At 32.8% G+C, this 26,565-nt stretch overlaps 2 protein-coding genes across 3 annotated transcripts; both read left to right on the plus strand.

Annotated features, from left to right (window-relative positions):
• The first annotated feature begins 200 nt into the window (after nt 1-200).
• LOC107941957 (extensin-2) lies at nt 201-4,671 on the plus strand. Its single transcript, XM_016875582.2, is given in 3 exon segments — nt 201-1,787; nt 2,388-3,166; nt 3,169-4,671. Coding segments are annotated over 3 exon segments (3,699 nt in total). The 5' UTR covers nt 201-340; the 3' UTR covers nt 4,642-4,671.
• Nucleotides 4,672-17,849: 13,178 nt separating this feature from the next.
• On the plus strand, nt 17,850-25,390 carry LOC107941959 (clathrin interactor EPSIN 2). 2 transcript variants are annotated; one of them, XM_016875584.2, is made up of 14 exons: nt 17,850-18,028; nt 18,501-18,563; nt 18,788-18,839; nt 19,675-19,754; nt 19,834-19,912; nt 20,160-20,243; nt 20,360-20,505; nt 21,294-21,641; nt 22,034-22,075; nt 22,324-22,419; nt 22,517-22,665; nt 23,151-23,389; nt 23,679-24,471; nt 24,556-25,390. In XM_016875584.2, the coding sequence occupies exons 2-14, from the start codon at nt 18,529-18,531 to the stop codon at nt 25,014-25,016; spliced, it is 2,604 nt and encodes an 867-aa protein (XP_016731073.1). In that variant the 5' UTR covers nt 17,850-18,028; nt 18,501-18,528; the 3' UTR covers nt 25,017-25,390. The 2 variants fall into 2 exon arrangements, with proteins under 2 accessions (XP_016731073.1, XP_016731074.1); XM_016875585.2 differs by lacking the exon at nt 22,034-22,075.
• Nucleotides 25,391-26,565: the final 1,175 nt, after the last annotated feature.

The following is a 26,565-nucleotide window of genomic DNA, read 5'->3' on the forward strand; positions in this document are numbered from 1 at the left end:
CTGAAAAGATGCTTGAAAAATGGGGGATTAATTTTACAGATACTTATTAACTAAAAATGTTTATAAAATTATGTTATGTTTTGGATCGAATTTTGGAATTTTGAGTTTAGATTAATTAAATTAAAAATTAATTGAACTTGTCTCTTGTGAACAGCACTCCATCAATGACTATTTCTAGTATATATAGTCCCACCATTGCATGGAAGCTTTAACTCAATACACACCACCAGAATCAAAAAATAAAGTTGCCTCTCCCTTTTTATTTTTCTCTTTCAAGTAAGGGAACTTTGAGAAAGCTCTAGGCACATTGACTGCCGGTGGTGTTCTTTGGTAGTCATCCATGATGGTTCCGCGGGGTAACCCGGCGAGGGGCCGGTTTTGGCCCCAAATGTTAATGGCTATGGCTGTTGCTGTAGTTGTTCTTGCGAGCAATGTAGGTTCAGTGTCTGCTGATGCATATATTTATGCATCACCCCCTCCGCCTTATGAGTATAAGTCACCACCACCGCCTTCTCCTTCTCCACCACCGCCTTATGTGTATAAATCTCCACCACCACCACCTAAACATGAGGAGAAGCCTTATGAATACAAGTCTCCACCACCACCACCACCAAAGGAGAAGCCTTATGAGTACAAGTCTCCACCCCCACCATCACCTTCTCCTCCACCTCCTTATGAGTACAAATCTCCACCACCTCCATCACCTTCTCCACCACCTCCTTATGTGTATAAGTCTCCACCACCTCCACCAAAGCATGAGGAGAAGCCTTATGAATACAAGTCTCCACCACCACCACCGAAGGAGAAGCCTTATGAATACAAGTCTCCACCACCACCACCGAAAGAGAAGCCTTATGAATACAAGTCTCCACCACCTCCATCACCTTCTCCACCACCTCCTTATGTGTATAAGTCTCCTCCACCTCCACCAAAGCATGAGGAGAAGCCTTATGAATACAAGTCTCCACCACCACCACCGAAGGAGAAGCCTTATGAATACAAGTCTCCACCACCTCCATCTCCATCACCACCTCCATACTACTATAAATCTCCACCACCTCCATCACCATCACCACCACCTCCATACTACTACAAGTCCCCACCACCACCACCAAAGCATGAAGAACAACCACCATATTACTACAAGTCACCTCCTCCTCCATCTCCATCACCACCTCCTCCATACTACTACAAGTCCCCACCACCTCCTTCACCATCACCACCACCTCCATACTACTACAAGTCTCCACCACCACCAAAACACGTAGAGCAACCCCCATACTACTACAAGTCTCCTCCACCTCCATCACCCTCACCACCACCACCTTACTACTATAAATCTCCACCACCACCTTCACCATCTCCACCACCTCCTTACTACTACAAGTCCCCACCACCTCCATCTCCATCACCACCTCCTCCATACTACTACAAATCTCCACCACCACCACCAAAGCATGAAGAACAACCCCCATACTACTACAAGTCTCCACCACCACCTTCACCATCTCCTCCACCACCTTACTACTACAAATCTCCACCACCACCCCCACATTACGTCTCACCACCATACTACTACAAATCTCCACCACCACCAGTGAAGTCTCCTCCCTACTACTACCATTCTCCTCCACCACCAACTCCTTACTACCCCCACCCCCACCCTCACCCCCACCCCCACCCCCACCCACATCCGCTCATAGTCAGGGTGGTCGGAAAAGTTTACTGCTACAGATGCTATGACTCAAGCTACCCAGAGAAATCACACGGCAAGAAACATCTCGAAGGTAAATTAATTCATACATTAATGCATTTATTAATTGATTTATTTTCAATTTCGTATGTTTTATTTATTTCTTAGTTTCAAAATTTTGTGGAACTTTGTCACGTGATTTAGAGGTTAAAATAAGATGTTTATGAATATTTTAATTCAAATAGACGTAAACATAATAATTAAAGGAATCTGAAGTTATTCTTCTGGAAATTTAAAAAAAAATTAAAAAATAGATTATAAAAATAAACAAAGTCTGTTTTTGTTTCTTATATGTTTGAAAATAAATTATGACTCTATTGTCTGTCTATGTAATATTTTTATATAATTTAATATTCAATTCATAATAATTTAATGATAAAAACTATTGTTATAAATTACTCTAAAATTATAGCTTTCCTTATTAAGGGCTGCACCATATATGGATGCACAAGTCAACATAAGTAGTGAACACATAAGTCATGTCTATGGAAAAACTGTTTTTTTTTTTATTAAATTAATTCATGGAAAGACAAAATTAGTTATAAAATAGTTGATGTCTAAATAGAAAAAAGATATTTTGATTGACTTTTTAGCAAAAAAGAAACTAAATTTTCAATTATTGCACATGGAGCAGGTGCTACTGTGGAAGTGACTTGCAAGGAGGGTGAAAAGGAAATCACTGTCTATGGAAAGACCAAAAACAACGGCAAATTTGCTGTCACTGTTGATGGGTTTGATTATGGCAAATACGGAGCCAAGGCATGCATTGCCAAGCTTCATGCCCCACCCAAGGGTTCATCATGCAACATACCCATGAGTGTACATGATGGCATCAAGGGTGCTGTGCTCAAGGTCAAGTCAGAGGACAATTATGAGGTTGTGCTAAGAGCTAAGCCATTTGGTTATGGTTCAAAGAAACCTTACAAGAAGTGTGAAAAGTACACTCCTAAGCCTCCGACTCATCCGTACAAGCCACCACCGTACTACTATAAGTCTCCACCTCCTCCGGCTCCCACTTACGTTTACAAGTCACCACCTCCACCATCACCAACTTATGTTTACAAGTCACCTCCACCTCCTGTGTACTACTACAAGTCTCCACCACCACCAAAGCATGTGGAACAACCTCCATACTACTATAAGTCTCCACCTCCACCGGCTCCCACTTATGTTTACAAGTCACCACCTCCACCATCGCCGACTTATGTTTACAAGTCACCTCCACCACCTGTGTACTACTACAAATCACCACCACCACCCACTTATGTCTACAAGTCTCCACCACCACCAAAGCATGTAGAGCAGCCCCCGTACTACTACAAATCTCCTCCACCACCATCGCCATCTCCTCCTCCACCATACTATTACAAGTCCCCACCACCACCAGTTCACTCTCCACCACCACCATACTACTACAAGTCCCACCACCACCAAAACATGTGGAGCAACCTCCATACTACTACAAATCTCCTCCTCCACCATCGCCATCTCCTCCACCACCATACTACTACAAATCCCCACCACCACCAAAACATGTAGAGGAGCCCCCATACTACTACAAATCTCCTCCACCACCATCACCATCTCCTCCTCCACCATACTACTACAAGTCCCCACCACCACCAAAACATGTGGAGCAACCTCCATACTACTACAAATCACCCCCACCACCATCGCCATCTCCTCCTCCACCATACTACTACAAGTCCCCACCACCACCGAAGCATGTAGAGGAGCCCCCATACTACTACAAGTCTCCCCCACCACCATCACCATCTCCTCCTCCACCATACTATTACAAATCTCCTCCACCACCATCACCATCTCCTCCTCCACCATACTACTACAAGTCCCCACCACCACCGAAACATGTAGAGGAGCCCCCATACATCTACAAATCTCCTCCACCACCATCACCATCTCCTCCTCCACCATACTACTACAAGTCTCCACCACCCCCGAAGCATGTAGAGGAGCCCCCATACTACTACAAGTCTCCCCCACCACCATCGCCATCTCCTCCTCCACCATACTATTACAAATCTCCTCCACCACCATCGCCATCTCCTCCTCCACCATACTACTACAAGTCCCCACCACCACCGAAACATGTAGAGGAGCCTCCATACATCTACAAATCTCCTCCACCACCATCGCCATCTCCTCCACCACCATACTATTACAAGTCCCCACCACCACCAGCCCATTCCCCACCACCACCATACTACTACAAGTCTCCACCACCACCAGTCCACTCCCCACCCCCACCATACTATTACAAGTCTCCACCACCACCTTCTCCTTCACCACCTCCACCATACTATTACAAGTCCCCACCACCACCAAAACACGTAGAGGAGCCCCCATACATTTACAAATCTCCTCCACCACCATCACCATCTCCTCCTCCACCATATTATTACAAGTCCCCACCACCACCAGTCCACTCTCCACCACCACCATACTATTACAAATCCCCTCCTCCACCATCGCCATCTCCTCCTCCACCATACTACTACAAATCCCCACCACCACCAGTCCACTCTCCACCCCCACCATACTACTACAAATCCCCACCACCACCATCTCCTTCACCACCTCCACCATACTACTACAAATCACCCCCACCTCCAGTGAAGGCTCCAGCACCTACCTACCATTACAACTCCCCTCCTCCACCATCACCATCTCCTCCTCCCCCATACTACTACAAATCTCCCCCACCACCAGCCCACTCTCCCTCACCACCATACTACTACAAATCTCCACCTCCTCCATCTCCCTCACCACCTCCTCCATACTACTACCACTCACCTCCCCCACCTGTGAAATCACCTCCACCTCCAGTCTACATCTACGCTTCTCCTCCACCACCAACACCCTACTAGATCTAAAAAGATCGACCACACACCGTTCATGTAAGTAATATTTTATTAAATCAATAGTTAAGTATAACTTATCATATAACAGTTAATTTCATATTCTAACTTATTGGCCACATCAAAATTTCAGGTTGTAGTTTCGCCAGCAAAATAAAGGAAGGTGCCAAGGAGGAAGGGAGATTTGGACATCAAAGCAGTTCCTTTTCAAGTCCATGGAATAAGGGTCTAAGCATTACATTGGAGAGATACAATTTTGATAATTCAGGCCTACATATAACTTCCACTTCTTTGGTAGCCATGTTACACATGCTCTTTATTTATTGTAGTGGCATAAGAAGGAAGTGAGTGTTTTTTCTATTTTAATTATTGGGTTTTCACTTTAATTTATTCGTGTATAGAAATGTGGCCTTCCGTATGATTGATGAAGCTTTTTCTATTTATTGTGGGCATGCATTTGCTATTTGGTGGATAATTTGATGTACTATGTGCACTATTAGCAATAAAAGAATCTATTTGTTCCAATGTCAATGCTTTGCAACAACACCTTTTTTCTAATCATTTCGACCAATTCCAGCTGTATAACGAAAATTTTTTAATAAAAAATTTATTAACCCTTAACTAAATAAATTTTTTTCAAGCAAATTAAGAGAAAATTGGGACATTTTTTTGGTAAATAAAATAGTAAAGCTTTAAGCTAGGATTATAGTAGAATTAATAGCCATCAAACATTGAATATGTAGCACAATGGATATCATCATCTAATAAACTCTTCACATTTTTCGATGATTTCTCATTAATAATCAAGTGATCCATTTCGCCTCGAACCTCTTTTACAATACGATTTGTCATTCTATTACTCTCTCAATATCTACCGAAATTTTTCCACATAAAAAAATCAAATCAATATTATTCCAATTGAATTTTCAATCATTACCAAATCTTTTGTTTTTAGATGATAATTATTCCAAGATTTGAAAAATGTTACAAAAAGCAATTAATTGATTAATTAATTAATAATGCATTCCTTTTAAGTTTTAACTTCTTATATAGGGTTAGGGATGGTGTGTTGGATATGATTTCCATTATAATAATTGTTCACCTATAGGCTATAAGAATATTTGAGGCATATACTATTTTTTTAACCCCCTAGATTGGAAAAATTGTTATACAACATAACAATTTATAAGCATAATTAAAACACAACACAAATAAAATTCAGTATGTTGGCCTAATGATTAAGGTGTTCATCGTTTTTAATGGGGTCTGGGTTTGAGTCATGCTAATTGTGTTGTTAAAACTTTACTCTCTTATTATAAATTACAAAAAAAAAACAATACAAATATAATATAAAGTATTTTAAATACAATTATAATAGGAAAAAAACATATGAATACAACTAAATAAGTACATAATGCATTATGTAACTAGCATTAAATAATGAACCAGAAGTAAGTTTTGTTGGAAGGGGGTTGGTGCAATGCACCTTCTAAAAGATTCTTCTATTTATTTATTTATTTGGGTATAATTTTGAATAGTATTTGGATCAAAAGTAAAGAGCTGGATCTCATTTAAATAAAATTTCGAGTTTGAATTTTGTAGTTGTATAAAATAATATTAGGAGGATTTCTCCAAGAGTTTGATCCAACCAAGTGTACTTTAGATGGAAATTTTATTTTTAATCTCTTTAAAAGTTGTAAATTAATATGTTAATATATGATAAAATTATATTTTGATCCCAAGAATAAAAAAAATTGATTAAATCTTTTTAAAAACTATAAAGTTATAAAGCCAATATAATGATAAAATTATATTTTAACTCTCATAAAATTTACAATTCAATTTTTATCCCTAAAAAAAAACTTTCTGGCTTCACCTCTGTATTCAACTCGACTCCAAACTTAGTTGGAGCCCAATGTTTAGGACTAGGAGTGTTAATGAGACACTAGTGCTCGCAATTTATTCAAGTTTGATTTGAAAAAAAAGAAAAACAAAACATGAATTTCGATTTCGTAATTATCAAGTCAAGGCTCGAACTATCAATCGAGCTGAATTTGAGCACCATAATACTCGATTTGAATAGCTTGCTAGCCTAATTGGACTTTTCGTTTTAATATCTTTTTACTATTTTGAAATTACATTTGTACTCTTATTATATGAAAAGAGCTTAAGTACAAACGAGTTTAATCAAGCTCGAATTTGAATTTGAGTATACAAATTGATAAATAAACTTAATCGAACTCGAACTTAAGTAAGCTAATTAAATCCCGATTAAATTTAAGCTTAAACTGAATATCAAACCTTACCAGTTGAGTCTGGGTAGGATTGATTACAACCCTACATACCAAGTCTAAAAAAATTTAAAAGAATTAAACTAATTAAATATAAGTGAACTGGCAAAAGTGAAGCAGGTAAAAACAGCTAGATGCCAATTCTTTTGTCATAATCATCATCACCATGGGTTGTCAATAATTTGTCGTGGAAGAATTAAGAAAATTGACAAGTCAAAAAAGTTGAGAGATAAAAATTTTTTTAATTAAAGTGGCAGCCCCTCCCCCACATGCAAAACATATTCCTTTTTCCCTTTTTTTTTTTTTGGTCGTTGAAGGGTTTAGAAGAGATTATAAGTATTTTTTTATCAAATAAATTTGTTATAGGTTCTAATCATATATGTTTTTCTTTTGCAGAATGTCTAGAACTATCCATAGTCCCTCTCCAACCAATAAATAGGAGGATAATACATTTTAGCATACTTAAACTCACGTTCTCCTATATTGACAACAATATCCATGCCAATCGAGCTAAAGACTCAATCGACAAATTATGAGTTCTAAACATTATATAAAAAATCACACACAATGAAATTATAAATTAAATAAATAAAAATAAAATCTTTTTATTTAAACTCAATTTATATATGATCTTTTAAGTGTTCAACTTGTTTTTTTTTTGGTGAATGACCTTGGCAATTTATCTTTTTTAAGTCTATATAATTTTAATGTCACATGTGTTGTACGTAATTCTACGTAATTATTTTTTAATTTATTAAATAATGTAATTTTGTTTGATGTAATTAATATAAAATAATTTAATTAAAATAGTAGTAATAAAAGTTAAATGAAAAATGAAAAATAAAATTGAATGGAATACTTAAATATTGAATGTTGATAAATTTAGTAATTATAATGAAATGTTATAGAAAAAAAATTAATTGCTTATATATTTAATATCAATACAAAAATTACAAATTGAGAGAAAAATGCCATTCTCAGTACTTGAAGCTAGATCTTAAGATACTAACATAAATCTTCAACCACTTAATTTGAGGGAGTGTCCAACTTGTATTTCTTTAGTGTCCTACTTTTATATATATATAAAATATACGGAAGAATTCATTTATATCGATATAAAATTTAAGTGGTTTTATATTTTTTCGTAATTTTTATATGACTAATATTTTAACAATTTAACAATTATATTTTATGGTCCATTCATATAAATTATGCATGTCAACTTTGGTATAAAATAAAATTTTTTAACTATTCGTTTTATGTAAAAAAAAATTAACTGTTAAGTTGGATGTCGGGCCATCTTTTCTATGTATGGTTTTAATATGTTTGGTTGTAATGGTAACACTTTACAACCTAATTATTAAATAAATTATGATTTTGCTAAGAAAGAAAAGGTAAAAAAAAATCAACCATTAAATATATTAATAGAGATCGATATGATAGAGATATCGTATTGATTAAAAATTTTAATGTATGACAAATACAGCCATATTGATAAATTCAACGGTTGAATTGTTGAAATACTACTCGTATAAAAAATTATAAAATAATGAAAAATTATTCAAATTTTATATTGGTATAAATAGATCCTTCCCATATAATATATATATATATATATATATATAAAAGGAGTGTACAACTTGTTTTTCTTAGAAAATGGCCCCTACCTTTGCCAAAATAGCCTCCTTTATAATTATCCCTCATGAGGTTTTCAATTTTCAATTTTATAATAGGTATTAATCTTGACTTAGAACATTTTAACAAATGTTTTTCTAGTTGATTATTTAAATTTTGTTCTTAGAAAATATAATGTGGATAAAAGAAATCTTCATTTCCTTTTTATCTAGTTTATTATTTTATATTGGTTTAAGTACCCAATTAGCCTATCGTTATTGGGATAACGATAAATTTAGTTATTAATGTTTATTTATTATCACTTTGGTTTTAAGTTTTTTTATTACTTTGGTCTTCAAATTTCAAATTTTAGTTGAATTATTTTTTTTATAAAAAATTGACTAAACAATTAAAATTTTAATGGCACTGGTGACAGCTCGTACAACAGTTCATGTGTACTTCATAAAAATTTTAAAAAATATATTTAATTAAAAAAATAAATTTCAAAAAAGTTCCTAAAACTTTTAGAAAATGTATCCATATTAGCAATGTAGTACACATAGACTGCCATGCGAATTGTTTGCTAGCGTCGTTAGAATTTTAACAGTTTATTCAAATTTTCCTTCAAAAAGAAAACCAAATTGACTAAAATATGAAGGTTGAGGGGCGAAGTGATTGAAAAAATAGAGTTAAAGTGACAAAATGAGTAAACATTAAGAGTTAAATTTATCATTATGCTTATTTCTAAATTCAATATCTCTTTATTTATTGTCAACTAAATTATAAGTTCAATACTAAATTATATTTGTTTTCCCACTTTAGTATTTAAAACTTTTGTTGACACTTTGGTACTTAGAACTATCATTTTGTCTTAGTTTATTTTAAAAAGTATCGGTGGATTGAAAAAAGTTCAAAGGTTAAATTGTAAGTTAAGCCATTTTCTTTTGATATATTGCCTATAACTATCAATAATCTCTTCTCAACCTTAAATAGGAGAATAAAGGGAATATTGATACTCAATTGGTAGTTAATTTTTTTTGAATAAGCTCATTGTAAATTTTGATCATATTAGCTGTTTTTGATGCAATACCTAGAACTACCTATAGTCCCTCTCCAACCCATAAATAGGAGGATAATGCGTTTCCGCGCACTTGAATCTAGGTCCTCCTATATTGACAACAATGTCTATATCAATCGAGCTAAAACTCAATCAACTAGTTAAATCATTTTCTTTTATAAGAATAAAAATGTCTAAAAATCAAATCAATATCGATATCAACCAAAATTTAAATACAAATTCTCACCCATTATTCATTCCTACCCAACCCTAAACAAAAGATAAAGATACTGAAATCGTGATTGAAGCATGAACACTTATACCCACCATAGTCAACCAGCTACCAGTACAACAAATTGTCTCCTAAAAGAACAAATCCTTTGATGGCTTTCTAAAATCATGTAATTTGTCCATTATAAGTATATACTCATTATTACAACGTACAAGGAAATAATTAATACTGGATAAGAATTTTTGTAGGACATCCTTAATTTTTTTTGTTTTGTTTTTTTTGACTAAAAGTGGGATCATTTCAGCAGCCAGAACAGTACCATCTTTTATTTGAAATTTTCCGCATCCGATATATAAATCAATAATAAAGCCAAAAGTTTTGGAAGAAATTAAAAATAAAATAAAATTCAAACTTTCTTTTTAGCCAAAGTGGACATGCTTTTTGGATAGGCAATCATGAAATAGCCATGCTTTTTTTTAAGAAAAAAAAAAGTTAGTCAAGGTAATGGATTGAATTTTAGTTTGATTGATATGTGTATTGTTGTCAATATAGGAGGACATAGATTTAAGTGTGCTGAAGCGCACTATCCTCCTATTTAGAGGTTGGAGAGGGGCTATAAATAGTTCTAAATATTATGTCAAAAAGAGCAAATATGATCTGAACTTATAATGAGATTATTTATGATGTATTTGGCAATAGCATAAAAATTGAATATTAATATAAAATAATATGTAATTAATATTTTAATTAGGTAATGATTCACCATTTACTGCACTATTGAGATTTCATGTTGTTTTCACTTGGCTCTTGTAATTGATTGGGGTGTGATGAATATGTTGTCTTAAAAAGCAACATAATTGTGTTCGTAATAATTTTAGCAGTACTCCACTTGCTAATGCCTCTTCCATTCGAGGTTGTGCAAGTTTTGGCACTCGTAATTGATGGTTATGATAATATTTTTTAAAAAAATATTCATGTTTCATACATATTTCGGATACGAGTATGAAATATAGATTTTTGTTTATTTGGAGATATTTGATAAATTTTAAAATACAATCTTTCAAATAAATTTTAAATATTTAGAAATATTCAAATATAAATATGTTGATGGTACCACCCAAGTTATCCAACAATGTCATATAAGTGTATAGCTTTAAGTCCTATTAAGAGTAAATATTAAAATTTTTGTAGTGGGTTACTCTGTGAATCGGTCATCTCTTTAGACTTTTAGTAAAGTTAGAAGATAAAAACTCAAAGATAAAAACAAGCATAGTTATCCAAGTTCAACATTGAGTTTGTTGAAAGAGTCCGTCAACCTTAAGTCAAAATTCCTTGAACAAAACATATTCGCATTTCCCATATTCAATACTCATCTCAATAAGATAAATAGTTGATGCATGAAGGCATCTATAACTGTTTATATTCAACCTAATAAACTCTTAATTTTTCAAATATATGTGAATAGAGTTATCAATTGGATGGGTGGTTAATTTTGAGTTAGTTCAATTTGGGTTAGATTAATTTAAGTTTTAAAATTTTGGGGTCATTGCAAGTTGGGTCATTTCAAGTTCCGATTCTTTCAAATTTGAATTGTTTTGGATTTAGGGTGATTTTAGATTAATTAAGATCTTTTTGGGTTTGAGAGATTTCAAGTTCGGATGAGTGAATTCAATCAAATTAAGTCAGACTTAAATTCAAGTTAATCGGATTGATTTTTCAAACTTGACCAAAATTGTCAGATCTATATTCGAGACACATATATATTCAAACTTGAGTATGCAATATAATTCAAATATATAAAGATATCAAGCATGCCCACATCATGCTCGTAACCATATCCAAACCCTCACATTAGGGAGACAAAACAACAACGTGTTGACGCTTACATTTTTCCAAACACACCATGAAATGCAGATCAGATTAGAGATTTAAGCTGAGATTTTGGACATATTTTCAATCACGTTATAATATTTATAATAAAAAGAGCCAAAAACGTAAAATAGCAATTTTGAAATTTACTTTTTTTTTCCTGAATCAATTGAATTAAACTTCGAGTTAGCTGATTGATTCCAAAATCTAGAAAACTGCATGTTTCATTTTTGAAATTAATTTTTCTTTTGGAAAGCAAACAAAAGAAAAGAAAAAGAGACCTTACGAGCTTTGGCCTTTTCATATTTTTACGTAACCAAAATGGTGATGGATTTCACCTTTTTTTGTTTCTCATCTGTTTTTTAAATTTTGATCAATCCCTATCATGAAAACAGACTACAAACTCAATTTTTTCCCTATTTTGTTTTAGAAGGAAAATTTTCGTAAAAAGATAAATGAAATTGCCTAAAATTGTACTTTAAAAATTTAATTTAGGTACAACATTCGAAGATTCCAGTTCTACTTTGGTAAAAAAAATTTACCAGCTCTTGACATTTATATAGGTACGAAGATTATAACATATTCCTAGAGAAAAAAAAGAAGTTGCAAATGGCCTTGTCAAGATAGTTTAAGACATGAAAATAAGATTAAGATTATTTAACGATTCCGTAAAAGGGATTAGTTTAATTTCTTATATTTTGGGTCGCTTTTTCTATAAAAATATTAACTTGGGCCATAGTTGGGAAATAAATATGTTGATGATAATGGGTCGAGTTCGTGGGATTTAATGGTCCAACTATGCTATCGTCATACTTGCCGGCCTAAGTGCAATACAGCATAAATTAAGGCCTAAGTTGAAGCCTTTCTATATTATTTTTTTAAACTATGTTTAATCATTTAAATAGTCAATTTCATATCGATATCGCTCGCACAAGTCAAAATGTTTTATTCAATAGTAAACTAAAAAAAAAAAGAAGTTAGTATTTGATATATTGATAGTGTACTTTTATTATTTTACAAGTAGATTTAAAAATTATCTCGTATCTCTTTTTTTTTCAAATATTTTACTATGTCCCTTTAAGATATTTATCAACCCATTGACTCTCTTTATAGAGTTTAAAAACTCCTTTAAAAATAAGTAATGATGGTGCCGGTGCGACATGGAAAAGTAATTTTAAAAATATTTTTTTAAATTAGGAAAAGCTTGGCCTTTTCATAATTTTACGTAACCAAATTTGTGATTGATTTAACTTTTTTTTTTCCCTTATCTTTCTTTACTTTGCTAGCATTACTTGCCTGCTTTTGAGTTTTGATCAATCCCTATTATGATACATACCACAAAGTCAAATAATTTTCCTATTTTCTTTTAGAAAGAATAAAAGGTGGCTAATTGAGTCTAAATTCGATTTACATGAGCATTATTATCAGTGTAGGATGATATAGGTTTGAGTGTGCTAAAGCTTATTATACCTCCTATTTAAGAGTTGGGGAGGGACTATGGGTAGTTTTAGGCATTGTATCAAAAGGAGTTGATATTAATGTTAAAATAATAATAATAAAAGGTGAATAACATTGAGTAAAATTTGCATTAAGGAAAAAAAAAACATTTGGGCCATAATTGGGAAATAAAGATATTCATAATAATGGGTCGAATATGTGGGATTTAGATGGGTCCAACTATGGTATCATCATACTTGATAGCATAAGTTCAAGCCTCCCATATTATAGATGTGTTAAATTATGAAGTAAAAATTTAAAGGTTAAATTATGTTCTAAATCCCTATACACTTTAAACATTTAGTCCTTTTACTTTTCGAATTTAAAAGTTTTGTTGGAATTGTGTTCTTACGAAAAATTGGTGTTAGCATTTTGATTGAAACAGTCAGCATTATTAATTATTTAAATTAACTAATGACATTATAAAAGTAGAATGATTAAATTATGTCAAAACTTAAAATATATAAAGTAAATCTCAAGTTTCAACATAGTATAGGGACTAAGATTGAAACTACTGTTTAGCATTTAAATAATACAAATCCAAATTTTGTTATCCTCTTTTCACTTCCATATATTATAATGATAAAAAAATACTAAAAATATATTAAGTAATCCATGTTTCGGAATTTTCAAATCAAGTCAAATTTAAACAAATATAGAAAATTGAATATTTGAAAAATTATTTGATGTAGTGTTAATAGAGGTAACACATATCTCTTTTAAAGGCAGTAAAAAAAATAAATCAACATATTCTTTGACAGGGATTTGTTGGAGTAAGTTTAGTAATTAATTCTCTGCATTTTGTAGGCCCATTAAAAGGATAAATATTGGTCACGAGTTAACGGAGAAAGTATATTGACCATTAATAATATAATATGCTTTATTTTATTTTATTTTATTTTATTATGCTTATAATAAGAAGGTGATAGGAAATAGACTTGTAACCGAACCTTCTACCTACTAGTCTTTCGTCTATAGCTTTTAACTTTTTCTCATTCAACTTAGTCCTGCATAATTAGTCAAATACCCAACCTAGTCGAAATTATAAACTCTCCAAAAAGGATTAATTGCATAGACGCCCTGAAATTATGATCCAGATTTGACATGGTCTTCAAACTTCAAAACTTCTAATTGAGTTGTTGAAGTATTAATTAGGTCCTTCCATCATACTAATCATTAGGTTGGAAGTTAAACGCCAACTCAAATTTGACGTGGAACATATTTAAAAGACCTGGATCAAATTATAAATACATGTTCCTATTATACTGACAGTTTTGGATTTGACGTGTTTTTGTTTTAAATAGTTCTCCTAAATTATATTGATATTAGATGTGTTCAAATTTCGGTTAAAACCGAATTAATCGATTAAATAGATATAATTCGGTTAATCAGTCGGTTAACCAATCTAATTCGATCGGAGATCGGTTAATGATTTTTTAAAAGTTCAGTTATCGGTTAATTCGATTCAAAATCGGGTAATTAACTGAACTTAATAATTAATTATACAATTTATATGTAGTCTTAATTCGGTTAATTTTGTCAAATGAACATTATCAATTTATTTATTTTTTTGATATGTTTTGTACTTGTTTTAACAAAAAAAATATAAATTTCGGTTAATTCGGTTAACCAACCGAATTAATCGAAATATTTCGATTCGACTAAGTTTTTTTGAAAAAATTTTGGTTCAGTTAACAGTTAAAGGATTAAAAAGTTTGGTTAACACTAGTTCGGTTCGATTAACCGTTCGGTTAACCGTTTGAACACCCTTAATTGATATTGCCTTTTTTTTCTAACATGTTAGATCCAAGTTATTGATATGATAAGTACACATGTATTTACAGTTTGATTCATGTATTTTAGATACGTTGCATGTCAAATTCAAACTAATATTTAATGCTTAAGTTGACAACAATTTATAAACGTTTCTACAATTAATCTCTCTAGAAATAATAAAAGTAAAATAAAAAAAATAATTTTAAAAAATAAAATGAGTTTTCATTAATTTATTTGAAAAATCACAAACTTTCATTATCTTTTCTATTTGTCCCTTACATATTGAAATTTGAGAAGAAGCCAATACTAAGATAAGATGGTCAAATATCCATTTAGATTTAAACTAGCTAGTAATGAGTTTCTAGAGGAAATGAGACTTTTAGTCCCTAAACAATGCTCTAATAATTCTTCTTTGCCTACCTAAAATTCAACCATTTATTCTCAATAATGAGCATTCAAAGAACTTCTAGAGAAGACAAAAGTATTAATTAATTCCTTTACAAATTTATAAACCGAGTTATTCGTTTAAGTCTGAAAGCTCGTTCGAAATATACAAGAATATAGACAAAAGTATAATATTCGAAGAATGGGTTTGAGCAAAAAAAAAAAATTAAGCTCGATTAGAATATGAGTCAAGTTTGAACTTTAATAGTCAATGCGTTTTATACTTTTGTAATACATTTATTTATTTGTATATATTATGTAAAATTATATCACATGAATTAAATATATAACAATTTAGTAACTTGTAGACTTTAAAAATTATGTTAAATTTAATAAAAAAGCCATCTAAAATATTAAATTAAAAATAATATAGTTGAGTCTAAAATGAGTCCAAAATTTAAACTTATATTTTAGATTGAATCAATACTACATATAAGTTCGACTCGAACTCGGTCCATGAACATTTATAAACATCTATAATGATTTGCTAATCCAGATTTTATTTTACCATACCATGAATATTGAAGAATTTAAGGATTTAGAACAGATAGTACCAAGACTTGGCCTTGGCATCTATGGTCAACACTAAAAAAATAGTTGAATGGTACATAAGAAGTAGTGATAAAAGTTGAATTAAATGGTAGATAAAGGATTAATTAAATTATTAATAACACTGATTAGAACATTTACGGTTCGGATTATTCATGCAAGATTGATAAATTTAATTTCATCATGCTAAATTTTAAATAAAATATTTTTCAATTTAAACTGACCGACTCTAGTCCAAATTAATAATAATTTTTAAAATGAATTCATAATTTCTAAAATTTTCAATGATTGTCTATGAAATAATAATTATATTCTTTTATGTAATTCATCAGTAAAATTCAAACTGGTCCTTAAATTATCATCTTAAATCATTTCTTTCAATTATATTTTAATTATTAAAAGATAATAAGATAGAATTCTGTATAGATAATGATTTTAATATAATTGAATTTCACTTGCACTAAAATAATTATTTACTCAGATAAATATTTTTTATTCATTTAAAAAAATTGAAATTTATTTATTAATTTTCAATTATAATCATAGTAAGTATTTTTTATATATGTAATTATATTAAAATAAATAGAAGTAATTACTAATTTATTCAAAAATTAGAATAATTAAATTTAATTAACTAAAAATTTAATTTTTAGGTGGATTAATGATGATTGTGGGTGGAAAAAAAAGAGATTAAAGTAATAAAAAAAATTAGCTGGTGGGAGGGTAAAGGCATATATTCCTCAAAAGCATCTGCCCACTATTATTACAACTATAAAGCTTTGCATTATGAGATTCTTTTTTTTAAAGCAATAAAATAAAATAGTAAAAATACTAAAATTAATTTAAAAAATAAATAAAAAATAAATACCCTTTAGTAAGTTGAGCTGTCTCTTTTTTTATGTGAGGAAATTACAAAAATGGGGTCTATTAAGAATTTTTTATTAATTGATACACGAGGGAAATTTTTTTTTTGGAAAGAAAATAGTAAAATTAAATAGAAAAAAGAAGAGCTGAATTTTTTATTTTGATTTTAAAAAAATCAGATTCAAATTTAATATGAAAATCTTAAAATTCTTAGATACAATATAAATAAACAAATTATTACATCTATTTGCCCAAATTCAGACATGTAAAGGTGCTTTTAAATACTCTTGAGTTTATAAAAAAATAGAAAAAAAATATTCATAGAATTAAAATAATAAATTATATTAATCGTTATTAATTCGACCAAAATCGAGTTGATGTGAATTGTTAATTATATTAATCAGATTAGTATGGGTATTGTTATTAATGTAGTAGGACGTGGGTTTGAGTGCGCTGAAACGCATTATTCTCCTATTTATTGGTTGATGACGGGCTATGGATAATTTAGGTATTATCCCAAAAAGAGCAGATATAATCACAACCTTTACATAAGGTCCAAGTTGTTGATATAGTAAGTATATAAGTATTTACAATTTGATCCCCTTATTTTATATATGCTATGCAATAGATTTAAGCTAATATTTATTGCCCGAATTGACAACTAAACCAATCTAAGGACATGATCGATATAATACTAATATTTTGAGAACTCAATGAATACATATCAAATCCAAGTTGTCACATAGCGGGAATATAAATGTTTACAATTGGATCCATTTGTTTTAAGTATGCTCCTAAACAGATTTGAGTTGACATTTATTCCCCGAACTAACAATTAAACCAATACAGGGACATGATCAATACAATACTAATACTTCAAAAATTCAATTAAAATATTTGAAATTTAGGGACCATATTAAAATCCAAACATAATTTAAAGCGTGTAATGCAATTAACCCAAAGAAATAAAAATGATAATGTGAATATTGAAAACAAGGGTAGTTTTGAACTTTTCCAATGACTACATTTCATTTTCCTTTCACAACAGCTTATTGTGAATAATGAATTCGTCGTATATTTTCCATTGAAAATTCCCATTTTCTTTTCCACTTCAATTTTTTTCCCTCTCTCTAACAGCGACGATCGATTTTTATTAATTTTCTTTGCCGTCGGATCTTTGGTTTTCCATTTTGATTCAATCAGGTTAAGATTTTTCTTTGAAATTTTTTGATTTTTTTTCCGTTTTCTCTTTCACTCTCATTTAGATCTGATTTTTTTTTTGAATTTGGAGTTTCGTTTGGATTTCTCATTTTATAGATCTATTTTTCATGTATCTAAAATCAGCTGAATTTGATCTCATTTTGATTGATTTTTCCTGTTTTTTTTTTTGAATTCGTAATTGTTAAAACTTCCTCGAAGATTCTTAATTATAAGATTTGAAGATCTAGGGATCTGTTAGAAATATTGGTCAAAATCGTGATATCTATCACAAATGTCATTATATTTCCTGTAATTGATCTTCAATTTTTCCCTCTTTGAGTTCTTTGACTTTCCTTTGTAATGTTTTCGAACTTATATGTTCAGTTGGATTTAATTATATTACTTTGTATGCCTGAAATTGGTTCAAGATCTAAGCTTTTCCTTTTTTTTTCCCCCTATTTCTTTAATGTGACAGGATTGCTTCGTTTTGAACCCAGGCGACGATGAAGAAGGCTATCGGTCAAACTGTTAGAGAGCTGTAAGTGTATTGCTAGATTCTAATTCCCTTATATGATAGCGTTGTTGAATTTGTTTCAAATATTTTATAGTTCAAAGCAATATTTTGGTACTAAATTATCTATGAAAGATGATTATTGGAAGTTTAGTCTCTTTTGAATTAATTTGTTTTATTCCTGCTTATCAGTATCTGCTATAAGCCTATAACCAGTGGCTAAATGTTTTATTTTTCTTATGTTTTTGCAGTAAGAGAGAGGTTAATAAGAAAGTTCTCAAAGTTCCTGGAATAGAGCAGAAGGTAAGACTACTCTAGAAAGTTAGCGGTCCATTTAAGTACTTAAAAGGTGATTGTTGCATAATTGTAAGTATTGATGATTGGTAGGCAAGGGGATTTAATAAACTATCTAGATACTGTTTTGATCGATATCATATTTAAAATATGAAACTATGAATGTGATTCTAACTCTGATACCAACTCTAGTAATGGGTCAATAGAAACTGGAGAGAAGTAAACGTGAGATTATACTACTTAGGTTTGAGATTGAGAACTTGTTTAAAATTAATGAATTCTTGGATTAGTAACCTGAGTGGTATTTATTTTATGATGGTTAGTTTCCTACTAGTCAAAGGCTTACGTATGCCGCCTTTTAACCAAGTACTATAAGGAATGGGGACATAATAGTAAAAAGTACAAATGGCTGATTTGGTTTGGGAGAAGAGTTTGCTGATCTATGTTGTTGACATTCAGCGGCTGCCTGTTGCAGGCTAGTTTGATGTTTGTTTGAATGTTTTGGAGCACTTAATGGAAGGTTTATCAATGGACTTATTCTTACATTTGCTAAAGGATCTTTATTTTTCATATAAATGTCTTATTAAGTTTGGTTAGGTACATATGATGCTCTGGCTGAGCTGAATCTTGATAGAATTTATTAGTTCCAAACTATTTTTTCCATACTTCTTTTTTGTCCTTTTGGCAAGGAGGGAATTGTCATTCAAAGTAGTTAGCTTTAATAAATATAGTATTCTTTCACAACAGAAGTCTCTATGCGGCTAAGCAATAACATTACTTGTAATACTATTGAAATTTAATTTATCCGCTTGAAATAAATTTTTTTTTTCATTTTGTCTTTCAGGTTCTTGATGCTACCAGTAATGAGCCATGGGGTCCTCATGGATCACTTCTTGCAGATATTGCAATGGCTACAAGAAACTAGTAAGCTTGAGAGAAGTTATGTATGATTTTCATTCCATATATGTTACTAGGAAATTCATTCCTATAAATATTCATGCAGTCATGAGTATCAGATGATCATGACAGTGATCTGGAAACGTCTAAGTGACACTGGAAAGAATTGGCGTCATGTCTACAAGGTCAGCAAAGATTAGTTGCATTCATCATCAGTTTATTTCCTCTGCAACATGTAAAAAGTATCATACAGGAATCTCATGTAATTGTTAGGATTTTATCTTTTTAACTAAATCTCCGTCTTCAATTTTGCAACAATCATTGTGTTCTAACACATATTTTGTGTACTGTATCCTCTTTTCTTTTTTGGTATGTATTTTACGTTTCTTCAATGTACCAATGTACTAAGGTATTTGCTTTATTGAGCTTCAGGCTCTGACTGTTCTGGAGTACCTTGTTGGTCATGGATCGGAGCGTGTCATAGATGACATAAGAGAACATGCTTATCAAATATCGGTAATTTCTGTTTCTTGATTCTGTATGACAACTTTGCATGCAGTGTTTATGATACAATCTGCAGCTTACTTTTTTTAAATGTTTTGGTCTGATTAAATAATTCTTCCATGTTACAGGCTTTGTCCAATTTTCAGTACATTGATTCCAGTGGAAGGGACCAAGGTAACAATGTCCGAAAGAAATCTCAGAGCCTTGTGGCCCTAGTTAATGATAAAGAAAGAATAATTGAAGTAAGACAAAAGGCTGCAGCTAACAGGGACAAGTGAGTCAGCAACATGCCTTTTTGCTTTAATTTTGTTGCTGAGTTCAACCATCCTCCTGAATAAGTGTTTTTACACTGGCATTGACAAATATTGCCTGTTATTTTTGTTCTATGCTGCTTTTAACATCACATTCACAAGCATGCTGACTTTCAACATAATATTTACTTGTGTGTTGTCAACATGAAAGTACATCTGTGCAAGAGCATTCATACTTTCAACGTGGCAAGTACATGTTTCATGAGCATGCACATATACAGATGCACTTTCTCTCTGTTAGGAAAATTCATGTGTTATGTGGTATCTGTTGTTCACATAGCAGTTGAGAGACACACACGTATGCTGTATGTGAGTTTCAGTTGGACGCATCATTAATATGTCCACAGAAAATTGATTTGAGATTTTGATTAAAGTGGTTTTCTCTCCTAATGGGCAGCTGTATTTTCACTTTCTTGCCATTAATTGTTGGATATTTCTTGTTCATCTGTTCACGGTGGACATCCATATATTTTGTTCTTTCTTGAGTGATAGACACAATCCTTTTAGAATATTAATGCTGAACTGGAACTCAAATAGAAAAAGGTTTATACTTAATCTAATCTCATTTCTATTTGAGTTCCATTTTTGTAAGTTCTGATAACATTTCTTGCTCGTGATCAGTGGGATCCGTGTGATTTGCTTTTATTCTTCTTTGTTAAATATTTTGCTTTGGAGTTGCATTCTCTATATGAGATTATAGATTAATGCAGAATTTGAATCCTTCAATAATGCATTACTGCTTGTTCTACAGATTTAGGAACACATCAACAGGTGGAATGTATAGGCCGGGTTCAGGGGGATATGGAGACAAATATGATTATGATCGTTATGGAAACAAGGATTATGATGATCAAAATGGTTATGGAAGAGACCGGGAATATGGCTATAGAGATGATGATCGGTATGGCAGATATGGGGATTCAAACAGTCGTGATGGAGATCGTTATGGCAGAGATTATGAAGACCGCTACGGCAGAGATGGTGACAGGGATGATGACTACCGAGGTAGAAGTAGAAGTGTTGATGATTATCAATATGGCACAAGATCTAGGAGCTCTGATAGAGACCGTGCTTTTGATGAGGATGGTGCTTCTTCTCGGTATGCACTTATATACTTTTGAATTTTGAAACCTTTTTGTTGCTATGTTCTTCTTGGAAACATATTAATGTTGATTTAATTATGTTAACCTGGTCTCAATTTTTTGTTGAAGTAATTAATTTTCCCTTTCTTTATGGGTATCATGAAAACCATACAAAATAGGTGTATATATTAATAGTTTGTGTTGCACTAGAGTAGGATTCTTAAATGGTGCATTCACTTGGTAATTTTCAATGCAACATTTCTATCCAAATGAGGTTTTGGTTTTCATTTCACCAAGTCATGGAAGATTTTATAGTTATGATCCTTCCTTGTCAATTTCAAGCATACTGCTCATACTTTCGTGGTAGGCTTGAGACAGAATGTAATTAGCATGACTATCATCTCTGCAGGGGCAGTGGTGATAGAGCTGATGATCACTCTCAAGATGGAAGGTAGCCATGAGTGGATGCAGTCAAAACTTGTATTAGTTGATATATATATTTTCTCAAAGGAGATCACAGCCTAGGAATAAAAGAAGAGATTGCAAGTGCTGAGATTCAAACTCTACACTTGTTGGATGCCACCTCTTATGGGTGTCTGCATGAACCAACTAGGCTAACCTTTGATTCTAGTTGATCAAATTTTTTATTCGATTGGTTTCTTGTTTCTGAAATTTTCTGAATATATATATTTTGTTCAGGCGGCATGAGCGGAAACAATCTGAACAAAATATTGGTGCTCCTCCTAGTTATGAAGAAGCAGTAACTGAGACTCAGAGTCCTGTCCGTAGCGAAAGGTATTGCTTTTCACCTTAAACTCTAGAGACATCAGACATGTTGCTTGGAACTGTGTTTTGGTTTGTTGCTGCATTCTGAAAAGATGTTTGATAATAGGGTTGGCCAAACTTCTGTAGCAGCTGCTCCTCCTCCTCCTCCTACCAATAATCCTAACCAAGCAGCCTCTGATCTTAGTAACTCAGCTTCTCCTCCAAATCAACAAGCAGAGGCTTTTGATGAATTTGATCCCCGTGGTTCATTTTCAGGTATAAAATTCTATATAAATTCTATGGTTTCTATGTTCCAATTGCATTACCTGGATGGTCATTGTTTATTGCTTTGATGTGCTGGTCTTTTGACTTGAACTATCATCATGCAAAGTGTAATTTTCTGAGTTGTCTAAATATTAAGTTTGACATGCTCTGTTGCTTCACATTCCATGCTATTTTTAAATTTTTTTTTGTGGTAGTTTTTAGTGTATTTTATATCTGCAAAATGTATATTTCTTGCCAAATTGCGGATATTACTTTCTGGGGAGGTAAGCCTTTTGCAGTTGGTTATCTGGTAGTGACAGTTTTAGTGTTTTGATGACTTCTTATTCAATTTTGTGCTATGTTTTCTCAATCCATATGAAATTACTGGTTGGAGTTTCATATGATTGCATGGAACTTAGTTTGGAATCTTTTGATGCCATTCCATTTATCCCTTGTAACTTGAACTTATTAGTTCATCTTTTGCTCATCAATTATAGCTGCCCCAACTCCTGCTCCTGCTCCTGCTGCTGTTCCCACTGCCACAGCTGTCCCTGCTACTGCTGTTCCCACTGCTTCGACTAATGCTGAAATAGACTTGCTGGATGCTCTTTCAGATTCATTTGCCATTGTGCCAGTTACACCTGAAATCCCTGCTACTGAGGTTGATGCCCCTGCAAACTCTGGTGCTATGCCCACCTTTGCTGCTAATCAGCCGGCATCTAATTTTGGAAATCAGGTAACATGGTCCATTTAATATTGAGGGATCATATACAAGGATTTCATTAAACCTGTCTGCAATATGTCTATTTATGGTACAACGAATTTGGATAAGCTGTTCTGTTGTTGCCTAATGTGTTTCATTTTTTCTTTCAAAGTTGTATATTTGAAAAGCACCTAAAAAAAATTGATAGTTAAAAATGAATGAATTATTGAAATCCTGTGTACAATAGAAAGGGTAGCATAAAGGTATTAGGGTGAATTTGTTGCCATACTAAAATTTTTAGGGGATATTGTTCCTGATTCAGGGTTTTGATGATCCATTTGGTGATAATCCTTTTAAAGCTGTCGCTTCAACTGACTCTGCCCCAGCTGTACAGCAAATTTCCACTTCCATGCCTACTTTCCAGCCTGCTACAAACCAAAATGATGTAGCTCCTCAGCCACCTTCTGCAAGTTCCGAGACTGTCACAAATTTTGACTTTGGGAACTCATTCTCTGCAAATGCTTACTCTGCACCCAATAGCACAAACTCCCAGTTTCTTCCTCAAGAAATGTCAACTCAAAATCAGGGAAGTGCTTATAGCCAAACAACACAGCCAGGTATCTATGGTCAACAGGCACAATCAAGTGCTAATATGTACAGCCAACCGACACAGCCAAGTGCTAATCCATACGGCCAACCTGCACAGCCTGGTGCTAACGCATATGACCAAGTTGGACAACCTAGTTCTAATGCATATAGCCAATCTGTGCAGCCGAGTGTTAACCTTTATAGCCAACCGCCACAGCTGGGTGCTAATCCCTACAGCCAACCTGCACAGTTTAACTCTGGGAACCTCTCACGGCAGGGTTCTCTTGTTCCAGTTTCTTCACAGGGTGCTCACCAGATCACAAATTCACCCGCTGTACAAAATAATAATGATTTCCTAAGTGGCTTAATTTCAGAACCAGGGTCAAAGCCAGCACAGACAGTCACTCCCACATCAACAGGAGCACTTGCTATAGTTCCACAACCCTCAAAGGATAAATTTGAGCTTAAGTCGGCAGTTTGGGCTGATACATTAAGCAGAGGATTGGTGAATTTGAACATATCTGGACGTAAGTAAACATTCTTCTTCTCTAAAAATTGTCATCAAGTATGTCCTTTCTGCATGATCTAACTTTATTGTTTTCGGTATGCAGCTAAAACAAATCCGTTGGCTGATATTGGAGTCGACTTCGATGCTCTTAATCGGAAGGAAAAAAGGATGGAAAAACCTGCCCCAAATGCAGTGACATCTACAGTTACAATGGGTAAAGCAATGGGATCTGGGTCTGGGATTGGTCGTTCTGGTGCTACCACTCTTAGACCTCCCGCAAATCCTATGATGGGTTCTAGTATGGGTAGCATGGGCATGGGCATGGGCATGGGAATGGGTGGTGGACCTGTTGGAGGCATGGGAATGGGAGGAGGCTATGGTGGTATGAATCAACAACCAATGGGCATGGGGATGGGGATGAACAACATGGGCATGAATCCAGGCATGGGGATGAATATGGGAATGGGACAAAGACCCCAAATGCAAGGAATGCCTGGCGGTTATAACCCTATGATGGGATCTGGAGGCTATTCTCAACAGCCATACGGTGGTGGTTATCGATGAGAATGGATTCCCATCCCAAAGAAGAGGAGTAAGGAAATTACATACAAGGCTGTGATATAAGGGTAAAAATGAGATGGGAAAATAGCTAAAACATTAGATGTGGGGAATGGAATCCCAAAGTAGAAGCAGTAGAGTCGCACATTTGTGTTGGCAGATCGGAACCATGTTTTTTATTCATATAATTGTCATTCTTGGTTAAGCTATTGCAGTGTTTGGGCCATAATCACTCCTCCCATTGATTACTGGTTTGAGCTGTTGTGAAATTGTGTGGATGATGATGACCTTTCTCGGCTTTGTATTTTTTGTCTTAATATTCTTCCCTATAATATATATATTTTTTATGGTAAAAAAAATAAACTAATCCTTCAATTTTATTTGAAACTGTAGTAATTTCACTTTATCTGTTACAGAAGCAGCAATAGCTAGATTGACGAAGCCTGTTGAATTTTTTCTTTTCAAAATTATTTGCTAAGGTATGATGAAGCTTCATTTCTGTAATTAAGGTCCAATATCTTATTTTATTAATTTTTTTAATCAATTTCTGGAATAAAATTTTAATATGCAATCCATTAGAAATATGTTTGTGTTTTTTTGAAAGAGACAAGTCCCTGTTACTTGAAATATTCGTGTTCTTTATCAAATACATAGAGCTGAAGCATCCACAACAAATACATAATCAAATGCTAAACCTAATTTGAATGTGCAGCAAAAGAGAGAATTTTAGATAAAGTTGTATTTTCAAGTAAATTTATATAATGAAACAAAGAAAAGCATTCAAAAAAAAATAAAAAATCTAAAATCAACCATCAAACATCACAAGTTTCAGCTTCACATTATTACATGACTTCTATTTAAAACTTAAATGGTCAGAAAAATTAAAGTACAATGACAACAACTAACATCCCAAGTAACAAGATAAAGATCAGATCCTGTTTTTCAGTCTTAGAGTTTTCTTGTGTTGGAACTAAGAACAAAGATGAATGAAAAATAACAGAAGCTTGAGCTTGAAGGCTCGATGGCTTGCTGAGCAAACAAAACAGAATCGGGCTTGAAAGACAAGAGAAAACAAGAAAAGAGAGTTTTTTATGATGATTCTTTGATGAATTTTTCATTAACTTGAAAGATGGCATATTGCCAATACATATACCAGACATAAGCTGGTAAGATGAAACAAAGTTACCTAAACATCTACCTAACTCCACTAAGTAGCATTGTAACTTGTTAAACAAAACTTGCACACTTGGTAAAGCTGATTTATCAGCTCAAACATCAACAAATTACATCAAGTACATTAACAAATTAGTTCTAATCTAACTACGTTACTATCATTTGAAAGTAACAAAATGAACAGCAGCATGAACTTCAGCTGCAACTGCTTGGCTCGGGCAACTTCTCTGCTTCTTGTCTGCATGCAGGCCAGCTTCAACAGTTTCATTTTTTCTTCTAAAGTTGTATATTTGAAAAGCGTCTAAAACAAAATTGATAGTTAAAAAGGAATGAATTATTGAAATCCTGTGTACAATAGAAAGGGTAGCATAAAGGTATTAGG

This window comes from Gossypium hirsutum, chromosome D02, assembly GCF_007990345.1.
Source record: "Gossypium hirsutum isolate 1008001.06 chromosome D02, Gossypium_hirsutum_v2.1, whole genome shotgun sequence".
Lineage (NCBI taxonomy): Eukaryota > Viridiplantae > Streptophyta > Magnoliopsida > Malvales > Malvaceae > Gossypium > Gossypium hirsutum.

What these genes read in the sequence shown, in the direction of transcription:
- LOC107941959 (XM_016875584.2), top strand. Translation starts at nt 18,529, where the DNA reads ATGAAGAAGGCTATCGGTCAAACTGTTAGAGAGCT. An exon ending in GCAATGGCTACAAGAAACTA is followed by an intron (nt 19,755 to 19,833) that starts GTAAGCTTGAGA and finishes ATATTCATGCAG; the next exon opens with TCATGAGTATCAGATGATCA. An exon ending in GAATTTGAACATATCTGGAC is followed by an intron (nt 24,472 to 24,555) that starts GTAAGTAAACAT and finishes TTCGGTATGCAG; the next exon opens with CTAAAACAAATCCGTTGGCT.